General features: G+C 39.9%; 2 protein-coding genes across 7 annotated transcripts in view; one reads left to right on the top strand and one right to left on the bottom strand.

Moving 5' to 3' along the window:
* Positions 1–945: 945 nt before the first annotated feature.
* On the bottom strand, positions 946–10,806 carry FASTKD3 (FAST kinase domains 3). Of its 3 annotated transcripts, XM_065830424.2 has the most exons (7): positions 10,684–10,806; positions 7,977–9,440; positions 5,402–5,487; positions 4,654–4,816; positions 3,391–3,460; positions 1,983–2,097; positions 946–1,231 (listed from the first exon to the last, which is right to left on the bottom strand). In XM_065830424.2, the coding sequence occupies exons 2-7, from the start codon at positions 9,409–9,411 to the stop codon at positions 1,133–1,135; spliced, it is 1,968 nt and encodes a 655-aa protein (XP_065686496.1). In that variant the 5' UTR covers positions 9,412–9,440; positions 10,684–10,806; the 3' UTR covers positions 946–1,132. The 3 variants fall into 3 exon arrangements, with proteins under 3 accessions (XP_065686496.1, XP_065686497.1, XP_071660550.1); XM_065830425.2 differs by lacking the exon at positions 1,983–2,097; XM_071804449.1 differs by lacking the exons at positions 946–1,231; positions 1,983–2,097; positions 3,391–3,460; positions 4,654–4,816 and adding an exon at positions 4,823–4,966.
* Positions 10,762–25,672, top strand: part of MTRR (5-methyltetrahydrofolate-homocysteine methyltransferase reductase) — a 29,467-nt gene continuing 14,556 nt past the window's right edge. The window contains exons 1-8 of one of the 4 annotated variants that reach the window (XM_071804447.1): positions 10,762–10,918; positions 11,902–12,002; positions 13,465–13,666; positions 14,093–14,287; positions 18,348–18,501; positions 20,528–20,645; positions 21,659–22,031; positions 24,965–25,087. In XM_071804447.1, coding sequence (XP_071660548.1) covers positions 14,144–14,287; positions 18,348–18,501; positions 20,528–20,645; positions 21,659–22,031; positions 24,965–25,087 — 912 coding nt within the window. In that variant the 5' untranslated portion in view covers positions 10,762–10,918; positions 11,902–12,002; positions 13,465–13,666; positions 14,093–14,143. Of the gene's footprint in view, positions 10,919–11,901; positions 12,038–13,464; positions 13,667–14,092; positions 14,288–18,347; positions 18,502–20,527; positions 20,646–21,658; positions 22,032–24,964; positions 25,088–25,672 lie in introns of all 4 variants that reach the window. The other 3 variants (XM_071804446.1, XM_065830421.2, XM_071804448.1) reach the window with 3 other exon arrangements.

Below are 25,672 nucleotides of genomic sequence, written 5' to 3' on the forward strand. Positions count from 1 at the left end.
TCCACTGGTGAAATATATAGAACTTAAAAAGATGTAAAAGCTTCACCTCTTTTGTATCAAATCACAACAGTTAAATCAAACCAGGTCATGCTGGGAATTCTGCTTTGCTACTCGTAATAATTCCACACAGGACAGGATGCACAAGCTAACCTGAAAATGTGTTCTTGACGGCAGTTTATCAAGTCTACGTTATATGATCAGTTCTTTTCCCTTCATCCATCTGTAAAGCAATATGTTGACTCAAGTTAGGGCACGCTTGTTCCAGCTGAAGTGGTAACTGGTTCTGGTTCTCAATTCCACCCTTCTCCCAGCATGTATACTCAGGCATAGCAAAGGACTGCACAGGACATAGTCATTCTGGGCTTCAGAGCCTCAGGAGTTTCAGTTTAGGCTCGAATGGCAGGCTGTAAACTGAAGGAACTCTGGAGTGCATGTATGACTCCGTTGAGCCAGCTTAGCTACAATTGCCACTGAGGACGATACTACAAATACTACACATGCAGAACCTTAGGGTGCCTCCCTGAGACAGCTCTGCAAGTCCACTAACCTGTGGCAGCTGTTCTTTTACAAAGTAAAGTGGATCTTTTTAATAAGAACTCATTTTCTGTTTGCCATTTAGTGAACGGCACTCTACATCTCTTAAGTATGAGCAATAAGCCAATATGGCATGTGCAACTACTGCAAATTTTAGTTTTATGAAACACTTGGGAAATCACATGAACAGCTATGAGTAAAGTGCACAATTTGTTTTTACGCTGTCAAGAAAATCCCTGATTGGTAGGTAGAGTGGCACATTCTGTACATTCAGCACCAGCCAGTATCCTTGAATAGTCACATCTGCCCATTTGTAGTTGCGAGTTAGCACCAGAGATAATACAAATGAAACACAGCACTGACTGTCTGGCACTTACATCTGTTAATGTATAATAAATGTTCACACAAAACTTAAGAAAATATGTTGCTCTTTATTATTCTTTATAGGTCAATTGTTCCAAATATTGGAAGGTCTCACATTCAGAACCTAAAATCAGCTTCGGTGGAGATAGTTAGAAAACAGAACTGTTCTTCATGCACAATATTTACAATTTATAGTACAGAAGGTCAACCTGTGATTTACTATTATTCTCCAGTGTCAGCAGCTGAGCCCATATGTATGAGGAAAGATTTTTTTGTGTAGATATTCTGCCATTTTTCTGCAATTTTGTAGACTCTCTATCTCAAAAAATGGGATCTGGAAATGAAACAGATATGATTGCTAGAAATACTTTTTAATAAACAACTGGGTAAGATGGATGTTCGTTAAGTAGATGTAAAATTACATATAAAATATTTTTCTTTTTCAAACTTAAGCAGTTAACCATAAACATGTTATTAATCTGTAAATTGCCTGCATAGAGATTATTGTAAAACAAATTACAGTTTAAAGTAACTTTAATATAATGGAGTTAGTCTTATGTGATAATTGATTGTAAATGGAAAAGGAAATCTCAAAAACCTAAAAGTGACTGTTTTGGTCCAAAGTATGTTTGAAGATAAAAATACCCTATTCATTCAACAGGCAAAATAAAGGATATACTCTGTTGTGAAAATTTTATTTACAATACAAAGGAGTTCCTTGTTTTTTTTTTTTTAACCACCTCTTTTTAAACTCCAAATTCAGATCTTTTGAAAAAAAGTATTTAGTTAAAATTCCCAACTCTGCTGAAGTCTTAGACAATATTTTCATTTGAACCTTAATCACTGCAGAGTACTCTTTCAAGCAGCCACTATTTGGCAGAAAACACTAACATATCCAATAAATAAAAAGGAATTTCTGTAACACCCTCAAAAATGCAAAAGCTAGGCAGAGAGAAATAATGTAGGAAGGACAAGGCTGCATCTGCCTTGGGAAGTAATTGCAACTACAGTTTTAAGCATTATAAAATAATAATTTTTCACTTGTTTTGTTAGACCAAAAGCAAACCACTGTCTTTGGACTTTACCTGCACAACTTCATAACCAAGTAACTGAAGATGTCTCTGTTTAATAGCTTCTTCTCCCAATAGACTGTGGCTATTAATGCAAAATCTATTTTGACCATCGACACAGAGGGCAATTCTAGAATCAAGCACAAGCATAGTATCAAAAAACCCCTATCAGTTACTTTAGTTACCACAACTACTGCAGTTTCTAAGAAGCTTGAGACAGTAACTCCCCTTTTACTCCCTAGTACCTCCTAGAATTAGGTGTTGTAAGACAGGAGTTAACCTAGTTCAGGACAATTTAAATGACTCAAGGGTGGGAGGGGGAAAGGCTGAAGCTTAGTGAAACTGATCTGAAAAATTTATTTATATGCTGTGAACAAAAATCAGCATACAAGCTAATAAGAGTTTGATATTTTTAATGCTACTATTGGTAAGCTATTTTGAATTCTTCTAGGAGTAAAAACATACAAAATACTTGTCTCAGCTTGAAGACATTCCAGCAGCTAAATTTATTCAATGTATTAGTACCTGTTAAAACTGTCTGAGTTAAAGGTTAAGCTAAATCTGTTAAAGTTTAAGCTGTACATATGGTTGGCAGCATTATGGATTATAACTGATTTTTTTCTACTTGGTGATAAAAATCACATGAGCTTAAACCAAAATTAATATCCCCTTGAAAAAAGTTGCTTACATTTTCAATATGTTAGGTATATTGTGGCCTTATTTACACATGAAAGCTATAATTTAAAAAAAATCAAACCTGATTCTTAAATATTTAAGGATGGGATTTTTGAAAGCACCTATATTGGTCTGTGAGTCTTGTGAAGGTTAAGCTGGAGAAAAAATAACCTTTTCAAAGACTTTTGCTTTACCCACAGAAGTGCAGTTGCAAATACCACACAGGCAGGTTGCTTAAGTTTATATCCAGGGTTTCAATCCTTGTCTAACATATTTTTTAAACATCTGTGAATTTTTCAATTAAACAAAACATCTGTAGCAAATATCCTCATTACACTGGACTCCTTACAGAAGTAAAATTGTGAAATCAAACTGTCTTAAACTGTGTTGAATCAATGCAGACACGCTCACTTAGAATTAATTTGGTTTAAATTTGAAAATTAATTAATTACAGAAGATCAAAATACATTACTATAAGCCAAACCAGGATCACTGATCCTGACTGTCACTGGGTACAGGGACTAATTGTCTTACACTGTATAGTCAGGAGGCAAAATGATAAGGAAAAAGTACAGATCGTTCATTTTGCCAATTTTATCCTTTGGCCAGTGTTTACAACTTGAAACCTGAACTTTGTTGAGGTCAATGGCAAAACTCCAATTAGCTTTAGTTTTACCAGAGTTTCACCCTGGATGTTCTTTGTCAATATTAACCAATATTTTACCAGTGGTTTCTTTTATTCCCTTACCGTCTGTGTACCTCTTCACGTTGGGCAGCAGGCAATACAAAACCTTCTTCATCTAATTTAATCTCAATATCTAGTATAAATGAAAAGAGAAGTAACATTAAAACTCATTTGATAAGCTGTTTGCTGTAATTCTCATCCTCTTACAGTTCCTTGTTTTATAAAATAACAAAAATGCTATCACAATACTTTTTTCTGAATCACAGAGGCTTGCAAAAGATGTGCATAGAGTATTTAACACAAATGAGTGGTAATTAGTAACATTTTAGCCTTTCATAATGCTAACACCAAAGTATTATTCCAAGTCTACTAAAAACCAATGTAGTTAAATGGCACTTTGCTGGGCTGGCTAGGGCCTCTGGAATTTTGAGAGCTTTGGGGACAGACGTTCTTTCTCTCTCTGCTCCTTTATCTTTTTTCATTAATTCTCTAATTTTATAGATGCCAATTTGCAAACAGAGCTTTGGACCTAAATCCTGCCAACTTCAACCCCATGTGGAAGCTGAAACGCAGAATATTTCTGGAATCATCTGTTTCTCTTGGTATTTTTTTTTAATCTTTCCGATGTCACAGAATCATAGAATCATTTTGGTTGGAAAACACCTTAAAGATCATGTCCATGGGGTGCAAGAGACTCTTCCCTCAACACCTTATTTATCATCCACCCCTCCTGGGCACACATCTTTCCTCATCATTACATTCTCTCAGTTTTCTTTCCTGGCACAAAGAACAGTGTTTTGCTCACTCCTTTCTTTTAGTCCACAGACCTGCAGTGACTATATGTAGCCAGTAGTTCTTGCTAAGGGGAGAGCAGCCCAGCTGAGCAGGACAGAGGGCAAACCACCTTCCAGCTCTCCCTTTCTCTATTCACCACCAAAGCAGAAAGAACAGGCAAATGGCGTTGCCTCATTTTGCTTTACATTATATAAATTGTTTACTATATAAGTAAAAGAGGAGCTGATAGTAAAAATACAGAACACAAAAGTTAGCCGCTATTTTCAGTGCAGACTGACTGTGTTAATTCCAGGTAACGGTGCAGTTCTTTTTTCACCCTGTTCTTCTTTCTGACTTTGAAAATGACATTTCCTCATTTCAGACCTTCTACAAGAGTTTTGTATTCCAGCTTCCTTTTTCTGTATTTGTACAATTTAGAATGCCCACAAAGGGAATAAAATAAATAGTTTTTATTTCTGGAGAATAACAGAGCCTAAAGTTTTGACAGCATAAGCACACATTTTATTATTAATGTAAAGAAATGTTACTTACCAACTGTATAGAAATATGGTGTTGATACCTCTGATGCAAAATATATTCTTTTTTTCAGTAAATAAAGTAATCCAGCCTTCACCCTTTTCATGAGGTGAACATCCAGAGAACTGCAAGGCATGAAAAAGGCCTTTGCTTGATACTTTGGAAGGAGTTTGGGACCCTACATAATGACACAAAACCAAATCAAACAAAAGAAAAATGAGATAACATTTTTGTAATTACCTCACGTTAATGTAGCAAAACATATTCTGTGCATTTCAAAGCGAGGTCTATTGAGAGACTTACGGTCTGAGGTATGATCTGCTGGAAACTGAAAAAAAACCCAAACAAAATCAAACAAAACAAAACCCAAGACAACCACCAGAACATGCTCAGTGAGCTTCCATGCTGTCATGCTGAACACATTGTTCATGAGAAATGCATGACTGTTTCCATTCCTCTGCAGTCAGGCCAACATCAAAGTGCCAGATCTCTTTTGTGCTCCAAGACTTTCCACGCCCGACGTAAAAAAGGAGCAGTTACTGGAAAAGCACTCAAAAATACACAAAAAGCACTTTAACTTAGAGCTAGTTAGTTCCATCAAACATACAAATATATCCAGTCTAACAGGCAGAAATGCTTCTAATTTTTGTCAAGGAAAAAAGATGTTTTTATGGGGAAGACAGTCTTCACCTAATTATCAACAGGACCCTAATGAGCTTATCACCTTTTGTTAAAATCAGTTCTGGTTTCATATGTGCCATACCTCATAAAATGGGCACTCCAGGGTAACAGTCAGAAAGAGACGGGTTAGCTGGGAGGTAACAATTCTGTCCAAACCAGGTGGCTGAGCTGAAACAACAATATTCAGGCTTTCAGGTGTACCTTTAACAAAGTATCTTTACCATCATGCAGAAATTAGGAAAAGCTGTTCAGTTTATCATGCAGAGCAGCTATTTGATCATTATCATTCTTGATCATTGTTTTAGTGAACAGAAATATCAGTTGTGAAATTATGCAGTTGGTAAAATGATGAAATGGTTTACAGAAACATCAACATAAAAAATATACAACTAGCAAGATCTTAGCTAAGACTCTCATAGTCTTTCAAAAAAAAAAAAAAGAGTATGTGAGTAATGCAGGATGTTCTAGAGGGAGGAATAAGTTTGAGTTGAGGTCTTGAAGAAACATCCCATTCCCTTCGCCCCAAGTTATAATCTCAGGATCTCAATGTTTCACTTAAGGTTTTTTTTAATCTGAAAGTAGCAGATAATACTGAATAATTTCTGGAAATTTGTCTACAAGTGTATACTTTAAGCATCTTTCATGTTACGTGCAAAGTATTATTAGAGAACAGTAAAAACCTGACATAGTCTGAGATGCTAATGAGGCAGGTCATCCTCTCAAGTTCCTGTTGTGAACTTTGACTACTCTACTGGAATAGCTGACTGGAAAAGGGGAAACATAACCTCCATTCTTAAAAAGGGAAAAAAGGAAGACCGAGGGAACTACGGGCCAGTCAGTCTTGCCTCTGTGCCCAGCAATATCACAGAGTGGGTCCTCCTGGAAGCTATGCTAAGGCACATGGAAAATGAGAAGGTGATTGGTGACAGCCAACATGGGCAAATGTGCCTGACAAATCTGGTGGCCTTCTACAATGGGGTTACAGCATTGGTAGATAATGGAAGAGCAACTGACATCCTCTACTTGTACTTATGCAAAGCATTTGATGCTGTCCCACATGAGATCCTTGTCTCCAAATTGAAGAGACGTGGATTTGATGGATGGACCACTTGGTGGATAAGGAATTAGCTGGATGGTCGCACTCAAATTATTGCAGTCAATGGCTTGATGTCCAGGTGGAGACCAGTGATGAGTGACATTCCTTGGGGGTCGGTATTGGGACCAGCACTGTTTAACCTCTGTCAGTGATATGGACAATGATGGGACTGAGTGCACTGACAGCAAGTTTGCTGACAACACCAAGCTGTGTGGTGCAGTCAACACACTGGACGGAAGGGATGCCATCCAGAGGGACCTTGACAGGCTTGAGAGGTGGGCCTGTGTGAACCTCATAAAGTTCAACAAGGCCAAGTACAACGTCATGCACATAGGTCAGGGCAAGCTGAGACACAAACGCAGGCTGGGCAGAGAACAGATTGACAGCAGCCCTGAGGAGGTGCTGGTTGATGAGAAGCTAAATGTGAGCAGGCAATGTGCGCTTGCAGCCCAGAAAGCCAACTGTATCAAAAGGAGCGTGACCAGCAGGTCAAGGGAGGCGATTCTTTGCTCTACTGAGACCCCACCTGGCATACTGCGTTCAGTTCTGTGGCCCCCAACATAGGAGGGACATGGACCTGATGGACTGAGTCCAGAGGAGGACCATAAAGATGATCAGAGGGCTGGAGCACCTCTCCTATGAAGACAGGCTGAGACACTGGGGATTTTTCAGCCTAGAGAAGGCTCCAAGGAGACCTTAGAGCAGCCTACCAGTACCTAAATGGGATCTACAAGAAAGCTGGAGAGGAACTTTTTACAGAGAGCACATAGGACAGGGGGTAATGGTTTTAAACTGAACGAGGGCAGATTTATCTTAGATATAAGGAAGACATTCTTCACCATGAGGGTGGTGAGGCACTGGAGCAGGTTGTCCAGAGAAGCTGTGGATGCCCCATCCCTGGAAGTGTTCAAGGGCAAGCTGGATGGGGCTTTGGGCAACCTGGTCTAGTGGGAGGTGTTGTTGCCCATGGCAGGGGGTTGGAACTAGATGATCTCTAAGGTCCTTTCCAACACAAATCATTCTATGATTCTATCATTAACTGCTCACATTTATGATGCTGTTATGTTTTACTGGTTCAGACCTCACTTCTATTTTAATTAAGCCAACAATTATGCACTGCAAACTAATTTTTCCAGCTTGATTCATTTACCCTTTTCAGTTACCAATATCATTGTTACATAGTCTCACTTCAGTGTGAATATTCACATTAGTCACTGCATAGGTAAAGAAGTTTAAACAGACACAGCTAAATGTAATACATTTCCTTCAGAGAACTTAGCATCTAAAACATGTATGAGACAAATGACAAACATGGGGAAAAACAGAGGGTCAGTATTTTTTAGGAAAGCAGTAGGATTAAGTGAAATAAAATTTTGAAGGGATTTCAAATCTATGTTTAAGATTGTGCAGTGCAATTTTCAAACTCCTGTAAATGACATACACTGAAAGAGAACTGCAACTGTGACAAGTAAGCAACAATCTTTGGCCTCCTGATCACTATTCTCCAGTCACTTTCATTGGGTTTGACAGATGTAACTGATAACAAATGGGTTCTCCTTACCTTGAAGCTTTTGCAGAAAATAAGGACTAAGTATTTTTGGTAGAAAATTTACTGGATAACGTTGAATAAGTACACATGAGTGCAGCAGGTTCAACAAGGTGTGAGGCTGAAAGTGAGTAAAGCGAGTATGCAGCACAGTTTCAAGCTTCCTAAACAAAGAAGCAGCACTTGGAGGGAGATAGTTAAGAGTCCCAAATGGTATAATGCACTCAGCAATCTGGTCAGTGGTAAATCTGTCCGCATTGGAGATGAAACCTTTGGCCACTGCATCAAAGATGGGCTTAGAAAGGATCATCTTTCGGCAGCAATACTGCATGACTTTGCTGACTGTTTGAGGATCCATGGTAAAGATGGAGTTGGGGACATGTGTTTCCAGTGCCTCCGTAAAAGTTTGTTCACGATGTCCAAAGTATAGGAAGGCTTCCAGTACATTTACCAGATCATCACCTGCGAAATATGGAATAAGCTTCACAGAATGTTTACACAGTGCTGTGACTAAGGGAACTGCCCGCGTCTGATGAAGAACAACCAGTGAATTCAGTATTATGCTTGTAAACTTTGGGCTTAGCTGGGAAACTATGGTTAAAGTGACACTGTTTAGTCTGTTTAGGAAGTCTTGATATTGTTCCCTTTCCCTGACAGTCACCTGCAGCATCTTATAAACCATCACCATTTCCCTAGCACTCCACTTCTCAATGTCTTTATCTTGCATATGGTTGACAATTTGTTCCAGCATCGCACAACTCGGGCCTTCCAACTCAATCAAAGTCTCCCCAAGAGCACACAGATTTTTAACAGTCAACTGTCCTTTACCAAGGCGTTCCTCACCCTCTGACAGCAAACTTGCCATCAGTGTACTCTGGGGATCTATACGAAGTTTTATCAAAGCTTGCAATGCATTCAGCAGCCCAGTGTTTGACAGTTTTGAGGATTCAAATTCAAACTGGAAGCACAACGCCCTGAAAACCTCGTTCTCTAGCACTCCTTCGGGGTTTTTCAGACCACCGTCATCCGCTTCAACTTCAGAAATCCTCTGCAGGGCTCCTGACGCCATAGTATCAGACATGACTTCCAGAGAGCTAAGAAAGTCAAAAATATCTTTCGATGTACAGAGGCTGTTCAGCTTCCTGAAAAATGGTTGTTCATCCATCCACCTGTTGTTAGATTCGGGACTGCTCCCAGTATCTCCACAGAGATTCACAGCTTCATTAACAGAAAGAGGCTGTATCCGCAGTTGTACATGATTTTTTCTACAAAACATATGCTGAGATTTATCTTTGAAACACAGCATCCTCATGGCTACAGAGTTACAGTTTTGGGGCTTTTGCTGCCCACTGAAAAAGCTCAACCTTTTGCTTAGGGTCATCAAAATGGACCTGCTGGCTGGTGTGCTGGATGAATAAAACTGGAAACTTTTTCGGCTAATCAAAGCCATATTGGACCAGGTGGGTTCTCAAAACATACCTAGAACAAGAAAAAAACATATAAATACACAGTTTGGAAAACAGCACCAATGTCAATGCAGGAAAAAAAAAAAAAAACAAAAAAAAAAAAACAAAAAAACAAAACAAACCAAAACAAACAAAACCTTTCAGTGGCCGGACATGACAGGGATGATCCCTCTCCCATGACCACCAGCACAAGGCAACGCAAAGAGAAGAATCATAGAATTGTTTTGGTTGGAAGAGACCCTCAGGATCATCAAGTCCAACTATAACCTAACTCCAGCACTAAACCATGTCCCTAAGAACCTTGTCTAAATGCCTTTTAAACAGCTTTAGGGATGGTGACTCAACCACTTCCCTGGGCAGCCTGTTCCAATGCCTGACAACCCCTTCTGGGAAGAATTTTTCCCTAATATCCAGTCTGAACCTCCCCAGTGCAACTTGAGGCCATTTCCTCTTGTCCTATCACTTGCTACTTGGGACAAGAGACTGACACCCTCCATGCTACAACCTCCTTTCAGGTACTTGTAGAGAGCGGTAAGGTCTCCCCTCAGCCTGCTCTTCTCCAGGCTAAACAGCCCCAGTTCCCTCTGCTGCTCCTCATCAGACTTGAGCTCCAGGCCCCTCACCAGCTTCATCACCCTCCTCTGCACTCTCTCCAGCACCTCCATGTTCTTCTTATGATGAGGGGCCCAAAACTGAACACAGGACTCAAGGTGCAGTCTCACCAGTGTCACATACAGTGGCATGATCACTTCTCTAGTCCTGCTGGCTACACTATTCCTGACACAAGCCAGGATGCTGTTGGCCTTTTTGGCAAGGCAATGCAAAGAAACTGCTGGGAGCGATAAGAGCTGCTTGACAGGTCACAACCCAGCCCCGCCCCGTGTGTCCCTAAGGTCGCTGCGCTGGGGGACGTTTGCCCAGGCAGGAACTGCACACAGCGGAACTTTCCGCCATTCCCTGGCGGGCCGGGGTTGCTGGAAGTAGAAGGGGGCACCACCCGCGACTGGAGAGGCGCCATGAGGGGCTCGCAGTCGAGGGGCGATGGCTGAGCCTCTCCGCCCCTTCCCCTCACAGGCCCAACGCTTCCCTCCGCCGAGCGCTGCGAGGGACGGGCTGGGCCCGAAGGCGCCAGCGGGTGCATCCCTCCGACCCCCGCGCCTACAGCCGCCTGCCACGGGCCGGGGCGTCGCTCCCCCTCCATCCTTGTCCTCCCGTCAGTGCCGGCGGGCGAGCTGCGGGAGCGCCCGGACACTCACCTCAGCCGCCATGACGGACGGCGCTGGGGCGGCCGGGAACTTCCGTCGCTCCCCTGCCGGGTAACTCCGGGCGCCGGCAGCCGCCGCCTTCCTCCGCGGGTCTCGTCACTCCGCCCCGCCCCAGCCGCCTCCTCCTCGCTGCCGCTGAGCTCCGGCGTGCTATCGCGGCTCCCGACCGGGTGCGGAGCGCAGGCTGGCGCAGGCGCTTTGCCGCGGGAGCCGGATTTGTCCCCGTGTACGTATCGATCAGACCCGCGTCCGTCAGGGAGAGTGGTCGCGTTCGCCGCGGGTGGGCGGCGGGTCCGCGCTGCGAGGGGCAGCGGGAGGCGCGCGGCGGTGCGGCCCGGCCCGGTGGCGCCGGCTCTCGGGGGGGCTTTGTCGCTGCAGCGGAGTCCAAGCCTCCGATGTGGAGCTGCCTTTAGCTCCCTAAAATCCCCGTCCTTCCTCAGGGGCAGCTCTCTGCGTTCCCAGCGGGGTAGCGGCTGGTCCAACCAAATTCTTCTGGACGGAAGGTCAAACCCTGGGCCGTGAAAGGTTTCACATGCCGGTGTCCCACTGCTTTCATTCAAATTGTTATGGTTTTTATCTTTATCTTAGCCGTAGAGTGAAAGTGATTCTAAGCAAGCCAGTAACTGCTAAAAAAAATGACATGGGAATGGCCTAATGGCTCTGAAGGCACAGTTCCAGAGCCCGGTTTAAAGCCACACAGGAGCGTGTAAAGCTACCACAGGACTTCCTTGCATTTTTATGCTGTCCGACAGACCAGGTACATGAAGTAGGAACTCTAGCCCTACAGTGCAGCTGCATCAGGGGTGTCCAACTTGTTTTCACTGGGGACCACATCAGCCTCGTGGTTATAAACATTTCTAGATGTTTATACAGTCCTAAAACTACATTCGGCCCTTTGAAGGCAACCGCGAGGCTGATGTGGCCCCCGGTGAAAGTGAGTTGGACACCCGTGAGCTACATAATTGCCAGGGCTAGCACACCTGGTTCAGTGAAACTGTGCCAGACCTTCATAGGTGGCTTGTTTGCTCTTACAACGCGTTGACGTCAGGAGCCAACGGGCTTCTTGTTTGTCTTTTGTGGACTGTTAGTTTTCTGACTTTTCTGAGTATTTGATCATATGATCTATAATTTGGAATTTCATCCTTTGTTTCATGTTAAACCCTGGGATTCTTTAAAAGGCTTGATCATTTTTCCCCCTTTTTATTTCAGTTGAACGCATATCACAAAAGTGGAAGCGGTATATTGTCTTTGAAGAGTGTATAGTGCAGCAAAGCAAGAGCAGTGTGGGCAGTATGTACATCTGAGTGCAGGTGTGTTCCTGGTTTATGATTGTATTCATCTGCAGGTAGGCATGGCTAATCTTCCTTTCTTAAAAACTAAAGCAGGCACCCGTTGATCAGTTTGTGCATGAAGCTCTTCTGGTTGATGACAGAGAAAAAATGCTGTCATATGGAGAAACTTCTCAACTTGTGCAGTTTAGATCAAATCAGGATCAAAGGAGTTTTTGTTTGAAGTATGTTGGTAATTCCCTAGTTTGATGTTGGCAGCTTACCCCTCAGCTCTGTGTGTGCAGAAGGCTTCTGTGCTATGGTGTGGTCCAGTGGAAAACTGATCACCTTTCTTCCTTTCTGAGGTATGAGAAAGGATGTAGTAATGATATGACACATCATCTTTATTGTTTTTCCTCCATTTATAGTCAGACATTGCCATCTGCTGACAGAGAACAATTAGGGTGAAAACAAAGCATGCGACTAGGATGAATCTGTATTACTACAGGGATCTGAGGGTATTTGAACTGCATTTAAACTGTATTTCATGCGAATTGGCATAATTTGTGTGTCATCAAATGTCTTTATATTTCTTTTGCAAAAGGAGAGTGAAAAATAATTTTGTGGGTTGTGTTGGCGTGTGCGTTTTCTTCTGTGAACATGCACATGAAGCCAGTTATTTAAATGAATTTATTTAAAATAACTTAAGGTAATTATGAATATTTTTAGGTAATATAATGTCATAAATTTAAAGTGAAAAGTAGAATGGAAATGTAGTAGAACAAAATAAATCAAAGCCTTAAAATTTTTTAGTAATTACATTTTTCATGGAATTCATGTGTGGTACAGGCACTGTACTCTTAAGAAGCTGTCAATTACTTTTACCCGTTTTGATTTACAAGTATACTTTTAAAAGAATTGTAATAGGAGAAACCTTCCACAATACTATGGGGAAAAATATCATGCGGTATCAATAGAGTGCAGCATTCATCTTCTGCGGTTAAATTATGTTTGTTTTCCCTTGAAGGGAACAGGAAAAACAGATGTCTCAAATTAGTTAGTCACAGTTTTCCATAAATCTGTGTGTGGGTAGGTACACTGAATGCTTTCTATAGTTGAATCTGTGTGGGAACAAAAGGTGAAGTACAGCAAACTGGGCCCAGGCATGTGAAAAACATCTCAAATTTGGAACTGAAATCTATTAAATTGTAATTCTAGGTATTTGACTTCTACTGCAGCTCCCCAACAGTGACAAAATATTAACAGAAGATTAATTTGTAATCTACATGCGAGAGACGTTCTGCTTGTCTCTTTTATTCAATGCTTCTTGAAGTTGTCCTTGTATGTGTTATGTTCTGTCTGTGTCAGAGTCATGAATGAAGACTTCTCGCATTCGAACATTCATGGGACAGGTGAATGGGTAGGGATACTGCTTGCAAGACTTTGTGAGGGAGTGGCATTTCACACTACAGATGATTTCTCTAATATGCTTTCTGATTTTTAGGAGAAAGGAACCCGAACAGTCAGTTCTGTAGTTGCACTTGTGTAGGCAGCTGCTTTTTGAAATACGAAATGAGAAACAACATTTGTGTTCTAAAGTAGAGACATGGTGGACAGTAAAGCATAAAGGCATTCAGGCAGAAAACACCGATTTCAGAAAAGAAGAAACAGATTTTTTTTGGTCAGTCATAGTTTCACTTTGCCAGGTCTGTGTTTCATTTTGTTTTCAAATACATCTCAGAAAATTGACTAAAGCAGCCACTGACTTAAAGTGGAAAATATAATTTATGCAATAAAAATAGTATTTGTTTTCATGAAGCTAATTTCTCTATTCTGTTGTGCACAAACTAGATTCTTGATTTTGGGCATGTTGCGATATTACTACAACATCAAGGCTGAACGGCACATATGGTCAGTACCACGAGTCCTTCACAACGTGGTCTGCAAAGTTTGATTGTGAGAAATGACTTCTCTTCAATGTAGATGCCTCATTTCCAAGTTAAACACTAATACTACTATCCTTTAAAGTATATCTTTTTCATCTAATAATTTTAATCTAATAATAAGCAAAGCACTGTTCTGCATGGAATAAATTCACTTCTTTTTTTTTTTTTTTTTTTTTCCCTCTGCAGTGTCTTTATTAAAAAACAAACAAACAAACAAAAAGTGCTCTGTTTTGGGAAATGTGCTGTGATTTAAAAAGGAGGTTTTTGCTCCTCTATGCAACACAAAAGGGGCAAGCAAAAGCCATAGCTGAGGAAATATGGCAGCAAGCAGGCGCCCATGGATTCGAAGCTGAGATGCACTGTATAAGTGAAATGGACAAGGTGAGATACTCCATGCTGCTTTGGAAAACAGGTATTTAAGAGCTGAATTTTAATTCATGTGCTTGAGTGGTGGCTGTTAATAATCATGAGGCTAAGCACATGCACTCACCTAAAATATGCTATCTAGTTTTAAATTTTTGTTTCTTATGAATCAGTAATTTGGACCAATACTCAGAGACGCTTAATAGCCTTCTGCCAAAGGTACCTCTGTCTTGTGATTTTTTTATTAGAACAGTAAATTGATGTATCTTTGATCCCTTCTAACAATACTTCAGTGGATTCTTGAGAACTATGCATGCATGCAGTAGTGAGAGCATTCTGTACTTACTGGTCAGCTCTCCTGTTGCTAGAAACGACACTTTTTTTCTGTTGTTTTTGTTTTGCATTGAGTTCCTGTGTTCTATTAAATGTGGGCTTCAACATGACCCTGAGCTTTTGTGGGATCTTCTTGAGTTACTTAGCATATGCACTCACTCCAGTTCACACTGGGTAGGTTCAGGATTTATTCTAGGAAGAAATAAAAAGCTTGGCTGGAGCAAGGAGGTGGCTTTTTATTATTTGCCTTTATCCAAGGGTAAGAATCTGAAAGCCGTTTAGTGTCTGTCTGTAACTAAAATCAATACAGACTGTAATTTCCTTCAGGAAGTACTTTCAGCTGTATGCCCTCAAACAAAAACATTTAAAAAAACAAATAAACAAAACCTGATAGCCTGGTATTTCATATGAAATAAGCAGAAAATAACACCTAAAAGATTTTTTTCCATGCACTTAAAAATGTGAGAAGTTTATAAAAATAATTAAGTTCCATTTCAGCAAGTTGCTTTCTTGGGGATACACTACATGTTGGGTAGCTGGACATCTCCTTTTGAATGCACATTCATGGAGTATGTAGCCCTAGCAAAATGTAACAAAGAGACTTTTATGCAGCCAGCAGGGAACCTGAAGATTCTCCTTATATTCTTCCATTTCATTTCTTCGACATTTGACAAGTTTGGAGATTAGTTTCAAGAAGGTGGTAGGCAGGCTATTACTAGCCCTGACGTTTGCCTGCCACTTGAATAAATCTATTTTGTCAAATTTGGCAAGACAACTGAGCTGCAAGTTAATGATGAGGCAGGAAGATGTGTTGAATTGATGGGGCCTCTTGTGAAGTCTTTTGGGCATGTTAGATGTGAGAGTTCATTCCACAATATGCGTACTTCAGAGAAGCGTGTGTATGTCTTAGGCAAGGAAGCAAGAGGTTTCTGTTTTGTCCATGTTTGCTAGTCGTTAGTCCTGTCTTTATGCGGTGGTTGGGTATTTCTCAGACCTTGTCATCACTTAAAGGGATTGCAGTGGGGGTCTGTGGATGGAATAGGTGGCTGCAGAGTCAACAGTCATAATGCGATGCCAGTGCCATGCTAAAATTAATGGTGAAATACTGATCAAGTCTTGGAAACACTGTCTGTGTCCAAGTACTGTCTTTCACTGACACTCTTGTAGGTGAGGAAAGGTCATAAATATTTGTTTGGTTTCTATAATTGCTTTTAATGTTTGATGAAAGACTGAAATGAAGCGGAAGTGAGGTAGGAGCAGTAAAATAGGAGGCTAAATGGAGATCATCTCGTGTAATGGTGCGTGTAGTCAGCCTTGGATGGATTATCTGAATAAGCATGTTTGCCACAATATGTATTTTTCTGGATAAGACGTCATCTGGGTGTCTGATCCCATCCTCTTCCTTCAGCAGTCATTCAGAGCTTGAGCAGGCTGCTCGCTGCTCTTGTGTGCCATTGCTGTCCTCAGCTGAAGAGAAAGAATGGGACAAAGATCTGACAGCCTTCGTAGAGGAGGAAGAAGTTAGAGTAAAAACCTATGCAATTGTCTAAGGTTCTTGTTGGTCTAGTGATACATCAGACTTCCTGATAATTAGACACAAGTCAGTACAGGACCTCTGTCCTTGCAGAGGCCAAGTCGCCTTGACTTTTCTTCTTAAGGAATCTGTCCACTTACTTCCACACAGTCTTTAAGTTTGCAGAGGAGAATATGCAGTGGAGGAAACAGGAATTTAGTGAATTAATCATACCTCTTTTCTAAGACCTTTTACTTTCTAAGCTTTTTTAAAAAGAAAATTAATGGAATGTAAATTAGTGTAACTTTTTATGTGATACTGGTAGAATTTTGCATTTTATACATGAGAATTTGCTTTTGTTTGTAAAAGCAATACTCATACGTGACAACGCACTGTGGAATCTCTTGCATTTGTACTTAAAATCAGCTGTGGAAGCTTTGAAAATCTGGGTTACTTTAACAGGAACTTTATAGTTCAGTTTTGGAAGTCTCAGGAATTTGCGGATACTTGGAGTTCACCTGAACTTGTAAAAGACAAAACCACTGTTTGGAGTGCTCCTGGACCAAACTTCACTAAGGTCAGGCAAAGTACAAAGTATCCTTGTGTGCTGACCCTCTTCTCTTGTGCTTCTCTAGACACCTGCTGTTGGCCACTGTCAGAGGCAGCACACTGTTCCAGATGGCAATTTAAATTGTTCAATGTAGGTGTTTTTAAATTCTTCAGGAAGGCTTTGGAAGAAATGACAACAGCAAAACCTCTTGATACCCTTTCTTTGTGTTTCCCACCTTTGCAGATTTAAGGGGTTACTATTTGAGTGATTTATTAAGTGTTTACAGGATATTAATAACTCCTTAAACTATGAAGTTTTAAATTGCAGCCCTGAAACTGCTTGAAGTGAAACATAGTATCTCATCCCAACTTTATTTATATTTTCTCATAACCCTACTATTTTACTAAACTTGGAATGCTGAGAGAGAGTTTAAACTGAAACCTACAGGGAGCAGTAAAAGACACTTGGGTTGCTTACTATGGCAAAGAGGAGACTAAGGAGTGACCTAATAGCCACCTACTTGAGCCAGACTCTTCTTGGCAGCAGAAGACTGTACATCAGGAGGCAAAATCCACTGAGTGCAGCCTGATAAACTCAGATTTTACACTAATGGAAGAAGTTCTTCTGGATGGAGGAGGCTGTCCTTAGAAGTTTGCAAATTGCTGCTAGAGTCATAGCTGGCCTAATACACCTTGTGATTCCAAACTCACAGCCCTTCGGGGTGCTGTGAAAGAGCGTGTTGTGAGGGGGACCTGACAGACAGCAGGCTGTCACAGGGCTGCTGCCGCTGGGAAGCTGGAATGATCAAACAAATGGAATACTTTTTACTTGAGAGGTACTAAGTGGTTGCCTGACACCTGAATTTATGGCAATGATGCACAGTGCCAAATACAGGCTGTTCTTGTCAGCCTGGTATAATGGGAGCAGCCCCCATAAAAATGTGGGAAATGTGAAGGATCAGAACTAGCAAAGAGGAGATAAATTAATTGAGGGCAGAGGGAAGGGGCCAAAATGAATCAAACTGTAAAGCATGGTGACTGATTTTCTGTGTTCAGAGATTAGTTCCCTCAAAGCACAGAGGAGTTTTTTTGTGGCAAAGACAGATGTAACATGGAAGTTACTAGACAGAACCAAATGAACCTTAATGGATTTAGAAATGATCCCCACAGTTTGTACAACCACACTCGAGTTATCTGTGTGAAATTATCAGGATTATGGCTGTGTGGTTGTGATGGTATACAAAAATATACTACTTCTGCTTCACAAAGCAAATGCTTGAGGAGTTGTGTATTTAAGCCATCTGAATACAGTTGTGAAATATTCATCACATGTGTACTAGCTTGCTCAAAATGCTGCCCTTTGGCGTGTGTGTATGGGGTCATGGGGTAGTTCAGGTTGAAAGGGCCTTCGTGAGGTCATCTCACAGCAGGGTCAGCTGAGGTCAGAGTGGATTCCTTGGAGCTCTACCCAGTCTGGTCTTGAAAACTCCAACCAAGATTATGAGTTGCATCCCCAAATGCCTTGTAATTACTGTAATTACTTGAAACACTTTGTGTGGTTTAATACAGGTAAGATGAGATTACACATTTTTTTCTAGGAAACAGAAGAATGGAAGATAATATCTAAGGCCACAAATAGGTATCCAGTTGCACCTTCTAACTTACTTGTTCTATTACTTGTAGTACAACCTGGAAACAGAAAAGGATCCTGTTGTTATTGTTATTTCTACTACTGGTACTGGAGACCCACCAGACACTGCCCGCAAGTTTGTAAAGAGAATTCAAGACACAACCTTGCCGCCTGATCATTTCGCACATCTACAGTATGGATTGCTAGGTGATCTAGTATTTCCTATGTTATTGCAGCATTTTTCTGTCAGTGAATAATTTTTATATATTTACTTGTAAGTTGTTTGGGGTTTTTTTAAGTGATTATAAAACATTTATTTCTGTAACATGAGGAGCTTTTTTTTGTGTAATACCCTCTCTAAGTAGTAAAGGAAAAGTGTCGCAGAAGCGATATGAATGTAAGTTACCGATTTTTTTTTTTTCTAGTTGGATTTTCTTTGCGTAAACAAAATATGAAATAAGCCATCTATAATTGTCAAAGTTTTAAATTTGTGTCAAGTCTCTATGGACTAGTTGGTTTTTACTTTCCAACTAATTGGGAATTTTTTTATACAGAGGGCATAGAAGTATTCAATGTTCTTAAAAAATAAGGTCATAAGATCATCCCATCCCTTTAAATTTGCAGTAACTTTTTAAATTTTGAATGTCATACTTGTCAATAGAAGGAATGTAAGTTCGTGCTTCAATTTGATATGCAAAATACAGATTTGGCAAAAGGCACATGATATATCTTGAGCTGATAGTAAGGTCAGTTTGTTGAGTTTTCAGGTTGTGTATAAATAAACTCCAGAAATGTCTATTTGAACTTAGGTTATTTTCTCGTGACAAGTCTAAGTTTATAGATAGGAGTGAGGAAACTTCTAGACTTCAGTGAGGAAAGTACCCACTAGAAGGAAATTCCTAATGGATATATGATGTGGAAGTCTGAAATATAAGCATTGTAATCATCTAACATTTTGAGATGTTATGCTATTGCCTAGTTATACATTACAGTTTGTGATATGATTGCGTTTTTCATAGCTGACTGGATGCGTATATGCATATATGAAGGTAAGCATTGTATTAATACTGATTTTTGTTGTAACAAATATTGCTATAGTGTCTAAGTTACAACATGGTTTCTGATTCTAGTCTAAAAAATTATCAGTCTTTAAATACATTCACGGTATTCATTTCAGCTTGTCCAATTATGTGTTCACTCTACCATACTTGAAAGGGAGCAGAAATCTTCAAGAGAAAAAAAAACGCAGTTATAAAGGAGAAGAGAATAGTCCATTTGTTAGGTGGGGAAAATAAGGATAAGGTTTGAAATGGCACACAAAATAGGGTCAGGCTGTGAAAATTCGTGATAGTTGGGATAATGAAACAGTAGTGTGGATTACTTACAGAATTTGTGAGGAATACTTAACCAGTACTCTTTGGGATTGTTAGATAAGAATCTGTTAAGGATGAGGTTTGTGTGGTTGATCACTTTTAGGGTAGGTCAGTGGTTTAGTTGATCTTTTAAAATCTCAGGTCCCCCACCAACTTACCTTCTGAGTACACTGACTTTTTTATTGGATCACAAAGAGCATCTTCTAACAGAATGTCTTCACTACTGTCAAAGGGCAGAAAATCCAGTGCAGTGAAAATGAGATCTGCAAAGAAATCTCTGATTCTTGGGAAGGAAGATATTTGGGCAGGTTCCCGTAGGCATCTTTTTCTACATTTCTTACTTCATGTTGTTTAAAATCATGCCTGTGTTTGATTTTTTTTTCCAAGGTTCCAATGTTTTTTAATTACTTTTAATACTCCCTCTCTCATGTTGTTGATATATATTAACAATTTTAACCCGAAAGTGACATAATTTAATTTGGTAATTCACATACAGTTTATCAGTTTTATTCTTTTTCTAATTATTTCAGTTCCTTACATTTTTCCTTTGAGAGTGGTTTTGTATTTTTTAAAAGCCTGATACTAAAGCAATATTCTTCTGAAATGTGAAATATTGGAAGCAAAGTGTTTTCAAAGAGGTTCTGTGTCTTATGTTTGTGAAGGAGGAACCACTTTTTCAACTCTGCTTTGGAACAAACACAATTTTCTTTAAGGTCATAAAACTATCCTTGTAATACATACTTTGCTATATCAGATTCTTCTGTTTGCCTGCAAGAAAATCCTGTATTGTCTTTGGAGATCTTTGTGTAGCCTGGGTGGCTGGCTGATTGACATGATTCCTCTCTCCTTGAATTTGCCAGGTCTGGGAGATTCAGAGTACACGTTCTTTTGTAATGGTGGAAAGACAGTGGACCGGAGACTTCAAGAACTTGGTGCCCAGCACTTCTACGACACAGGATTAGCAGATGATTGTGTAGGGTAAGAGCTGAACGAATGTGGATTTAATTTCTTCAAGGTACAATAATTGCATGTGAATTTGGCTAAAAATTCTTAACTCTTTGAAATCGGTTGAACCTGAATACTCAGCACCTCATAGCAAGACAGTGTGCCTTTTCAGTCTCAATTTCCATTAGATAAAACTCAGTTTTTAAAGTGTGAGCATATATCTGCAATGCCTGGAAAAACTGAGGTTATTCAGCAGTTTTAAATTAAGTAATTCGGAATAAGTGGAGGGTTTTAAAAATGGAGTCCATTTACTGAAGCAAATAAAAATAAATCCAGTTCCCAGTATGTGTGGTACTGGGTAATGGAATCTCTTTCTGCATACACATCAGACTTTTGTCGAAGCTCACGTCTTGCAGTACAGCTGCTTTAAGCAAACCCTATAATGTTTTTCATTTTTTTCTCTGTTCCATAAAACATCCTTTTTTTTAATTAAAAAATCACTGTAGTGGAATTATGCAAGAAGGTTTTATTTTATTCCTGTAGAGGCATTATCTAAGAAAACAAGTCCATTCCTGTTCTGCTGCTCTGTCTGGCCAGTAGGCTGCAGTCTTGTCTTATTTATTTTGGACTGCAGATTATATTGGTTCTGTACACGATGATACAAGTCAGTTGAGCACAGATATTGCCATAACCATCAAACTTATATCTTATGTTCTAAAATAATAAAAATAGAATGTTAGTGTAAGCTATTGATGTTGCTGTTGCACAATATTTTGCAGTATTTGTTGCATATTTCGCTACCATCCCTTCAACTTCCTGTCATAAAGTTCAGCATAAGAAAATAAAAATGACAAATTAGAAGAAGAGCGAGGCTGTTACACACTTCAGACTCCATAAATTTGCCTAGTGGTAATGACTGACTGAAACTGCAGATATATACTAAAAATGGAAAATGAATAGTATTTTTAGCTTTGATCATCTTTTCATTATTTGTAAATTAACAGACACGATAATTCATCCCTTTTTTTTCTTCTTTTCTTTACCAGTTTGGAATTAGTGGTTGATCCTTGGATTGATGGACTTTGGCTTGCCCTCAGGGAAGCATTTCTATTGCAGAAGGAAAAAGAAGGCATGAGCAGCAATGACGACACTGTTTCTAGCTCTCTCTCTGCAGCCCCACCCGATATGGACGAACTAAACTTAAGCACAGAAGTACGGAACTTGAAGCTAGAAGATGAGGGAGTGAGGAGTTCTGATGTTCTGTCACAGAAATTGGTTGACATCCATCTTGCGTCTTCAACTGGAGACACTGAACCTTCACTTGTTCATTCTGTCCCTCCTATCTCCCAGTCCGCTCTTAATATTCCTGCCTTGCCTCCAGACTATATAGAGGTGGAGTTCCAGGACACCCATGGTGAGGTAAGGACTTCACTTTGAATGATGAAAGCCGCCAGCTCTGTTAAAGCATAACTGGATACGCCTCCATATGGCTCAAAAGAGCAAGTGGCTGTTTGTATAATGGAGATACATCCCTGAACGCAGGAGGTTTCTGAATTGTAAGTGAAAGGTCCATTTATATTGCGAAAATGTAGTTACCACCATATGAGTTATGGGCACTTATGTCAAAGTATAATTTAGCTAAATAATAATTTGGATTTGCAGTGCCAGGAGTGGAAGAATTAAAATGCTCAGTGGCTTATGTTAGGACAGTGAAATCATGTTCCTGTAGAAAGGAGCATAGTGCAATTTCTATTCAAATTTTTAGTATAATGCTTGCAGGATGACTTAAGAGGGTGTAAAATTGCTCAAAATCTCGCTGCATATTTAATAACAGAGAAACTTGTTGTAAAAACAGGAGCATAATTTTACTATTGGAAATGGAAGATGAACTGTAGATCAAAAGCCAGTGTGCTTTTCCTATAAAGCCACGTTTGCACAGCCTGCTGTGCAAAGAGAAGAATTAGCATGAGCCAAAATGAACAGGAAATGTGACTCAAACTTTTCTGGTTGCCAAAGGGCAGATGTTTTGGTTCCCTGTGTGAGGGATTAGCGAGGGCTGGCTGCTTGCTGAGGGACAGGGAGCTGGGAACTGAGTGTAACACAACCAGCTGCGTTCCCCCATACCCCAGCAATGCAAACTGTGAGCTGGCAGACAGGACCAGGCAAGAGTTCAGACCATCAGGCAAGTTGATGGGAAAGAGGCAGGTGTAGGGCCAGACTGGGAAGTCAGTCTGGAGATCCAGGCCTGGATCAGCAGTATCTGTGACAAGACGTGGACTTGGTTGTGGCGGAGCTGCCAGCCAGTGTTCCTGTGATGTAGTTCGGGCAGGGACTGAAGTCCCAGGATCGAGCTGAGATGGAGCTTCCACACCCATGAGCAGACGTGGGGCTGGAGTCCTCTGGTGAGGCTGGTCAGGACCATGAAAGCCCTTTAGTATCTTCAGGGCCCTCACACATTCTCTGTTGGTAATGTTGAGAGAATCACTTAATCTAAATAATATCATTATGTAAGAGTGTATTGATTTTAACACTGGATAATTTTGCTTTTCTTTTAAACCTTGTAGTGTGGTTGGTTTTGCTGAGACTGTTAAACAATACAAATTACTGAAACAAAGATTTATGATTTAGGGGTACTCTTTGATTAAAAACTAATACTCAGGTTGAAGGTGGTGCTACAGTGGTGAAAAGATACCATTTTCTTATTTTAAAGTCATAGCATGTATTCAGGCTGATCTCAGAAATAATTGGTCAGAATCTAATATCTATGCTTTACATTTTCTGTAAATAGAAAAAAAGTAAATTTTGCTTTTGAACAGCAAATTGAAAAAGCTGAATCTACTGATCTGGGATTCAGTGGCAGATTGAAGATTATAACCCAGATTTCAGGTATAAAGCTGGATAATTGTCTTGAGCAGGTCTGTTTTTTTTTGCCTTTGGCACTATTTTTGGCATGATTTGATAGTCCTTGTCAATAAGGATGCCCCATGTATCATACTTGTAAAACCTAACGTGACTTTACAGTGCATATCCTTTTCTAGTATCTCACCTTGCAACAACCGTAGGTATTTTTTTGCCACGCACAGATGAAGTTGGCTTGTTTTGAAATGCATCAACTTAAGGTTTAGATATTGCCAAAAAGAGTCTCCCTGCCATTTAAAGAGGGCTGGGTACACGGTCTCTCTAGTTACTTTTATGATCTGTGTCCTGGGCTGTTGAGTCTTGGGAGTGAATTAACAAGCTGCTGCTTATTAGTAGCAGAGCAGTAATGGTCTGCATCTTAAGGCCTTGTGACAAGTGTAACTTAAATCTTGATCTCACTATGCCTTGAACTTGACTTGCAGGGAATATGAGTGTAGACAGTTATCACAGTCCAGCTGATACACAATAACTTGATATGGTCCATGCTGTTAATCATCATGTCAAAATTTTGAGAGAATGATAAAACATCTGACTGCTGGTCTGACTGTTGGTCTCAAGTGATTCTTCTGTCTCCTTTTTTTGTTTAAATAGGAAATCTTCAGATTAACCAATATTCTCTTATTGGTGGAATAATTCCTTTCTATTTGACAGAGTATCATTATGGTATCTCACACCTGTTTTCATTTTTGTCTGCATTGATCTCAAGTGCAGCTTGCTGACAATAGTAATGGAGAAGCGAGGGCTATGGTCTGATCTTCAAGTGACAGCCTTTGACAGAGGTGGTCTGGAATTATTCTTGGTGCACACTAGCAATTCTTGGGGCACATTTTCACCTGTGTAGAAGCATTGCGGCATAACATGATGCTGTTTTGTAGTGCGGAGTTTGCTGATTAGTTCTAAATTTTACTGTCATTTTAAAAATTGCTCTGATAAATTGCCTGTAATAATAGCACCATTTGCATCTCAAAACCTTAATCTGTAAATCCCCAATGATGTTTTTAAATAACTTCTGTTTTTACTTCTTATGTCTGTTCCGTATACCTAGTAATCCTTTAATTAGGTGGGAGTTTTTTGGGTTTTAACATAAATGCCATTCTCTAAATGGCTGTTTTCAAGGCAGCTCTTGAAAAGGGGAACAGCTAGCTGCATTTGGTAGTAGTTTAGGCCTATTAGAATGTGCAAGTCTACTGACTTTTTATTCTTGAATATATGCCTGTTACTGCTTGGATGTGATTTTTAAAAACGTAGAGCAAAATACTCCATGCGTGTGGAAGGTTCATATATGGAAGGTTCATATTTTTCTTTATTGTTTTGAATTGTTTCCTGAGATTGTTTAAAAAAAAAATGTACCAACACTAATTCCTGTGTGTCATAGTAAGCTTTCATTCACTGATTTGCATTTTTAGTGTAAGTTTTTGTGTCCTCTTTTTCAGAACCCACATCCGTCCTCACTGATTTCGGAGGGAACAGCCTTTGAAGTTTCAGTTACCAGAGCAGTTCGGCTCACTAGAGAAGACGCAATAAAAACTGCATTGCTCTTAGAACTTGATATCGCTGTAAGTTAGTGATGGCTTTTTCTTTAGTGGGCTAAAATAAAGGGTGAAATTCATGTGTGTCATGTATATAAGTATGGGGAAAATTATTTATTTGATTGTTTAAAAAGAAAAAATAATTTCCAATGCAACAGGATGTCAGCTTAGTCTGACCCATTTTGTAAATGCGAAGCTCGATTTGTTCACTTAAAGATATGACTCCATGAAAGTCAAAATAGAAGTATATTGTCAAAATAATTTTTTTGTTGTTTCATCAATATTGTATTGACTGTAATACCTTTTTGAAGGGAATTTACAGTGGAGAAGGACAGGCAGGGAATATTGAAAATGAATAATCTTTCAGTTTGTAAGTGTACAACTTAAGAAATATTCAGAAACTCTATAGTTAATTGTGACTATTCCTGTGGTAGGTAATCTACCCAAGTAATAATTTGACTAGTATGATCATGTGATAAGAATTGTTGACTCTCAAGCACTGTTTCTACCTCTGGCATTCATTCACTCTGACTTGTTAACATACTAAAACTGTCAACCTCTGTTACTCTAGATGTAAAAGCTGGTTTAGTTTATTCAGGGAAGATGGTATTT

This window comes from Patagioenas fasciata, chromosome 2 (genome assembly GCF_037038585.1).
Source record: "Patagioenas fasciata isolate bPatFas1 chromosome 2, bPatFas1.hap1, whole genome shotgun sequence".
Classification (NCBI taxonomy): domain Eukaryota; kingdom Metazoa; phylum Chordata; class Aves; order Columbiformes; family Columbidae; genus Patagioenas; species Patagioenas fasciata.

What these genes read in the sequence shown, in the direction of transcription:
- FASTKD3 (XM_065830424.2), bottom strand. Translation starts at nt 9,411, where the DNA reads ATGGCTTTGATTAGCCGAAAAAGTTTCCAGTTTTATTCATCCAGCACA. An exon ending in TTTTCTGCAAAAGCTTCAAG is followed by an intron (nt 5,488 to 7,976) that starts GTAAGGAGAACC and finishes TTGTTGTTTCAG; the next exon opens with CTCAGCCACCTGGTTTGGAC. An exon ending in TGGAGTGCCCATTTTATGAG is followed by an intron (nt 4,817 to 5,401) that starts GTATGGCACATA and finishes GTCATTATGTAG; the next exon opens with GGTCCCAAACTCCTTCCAAA.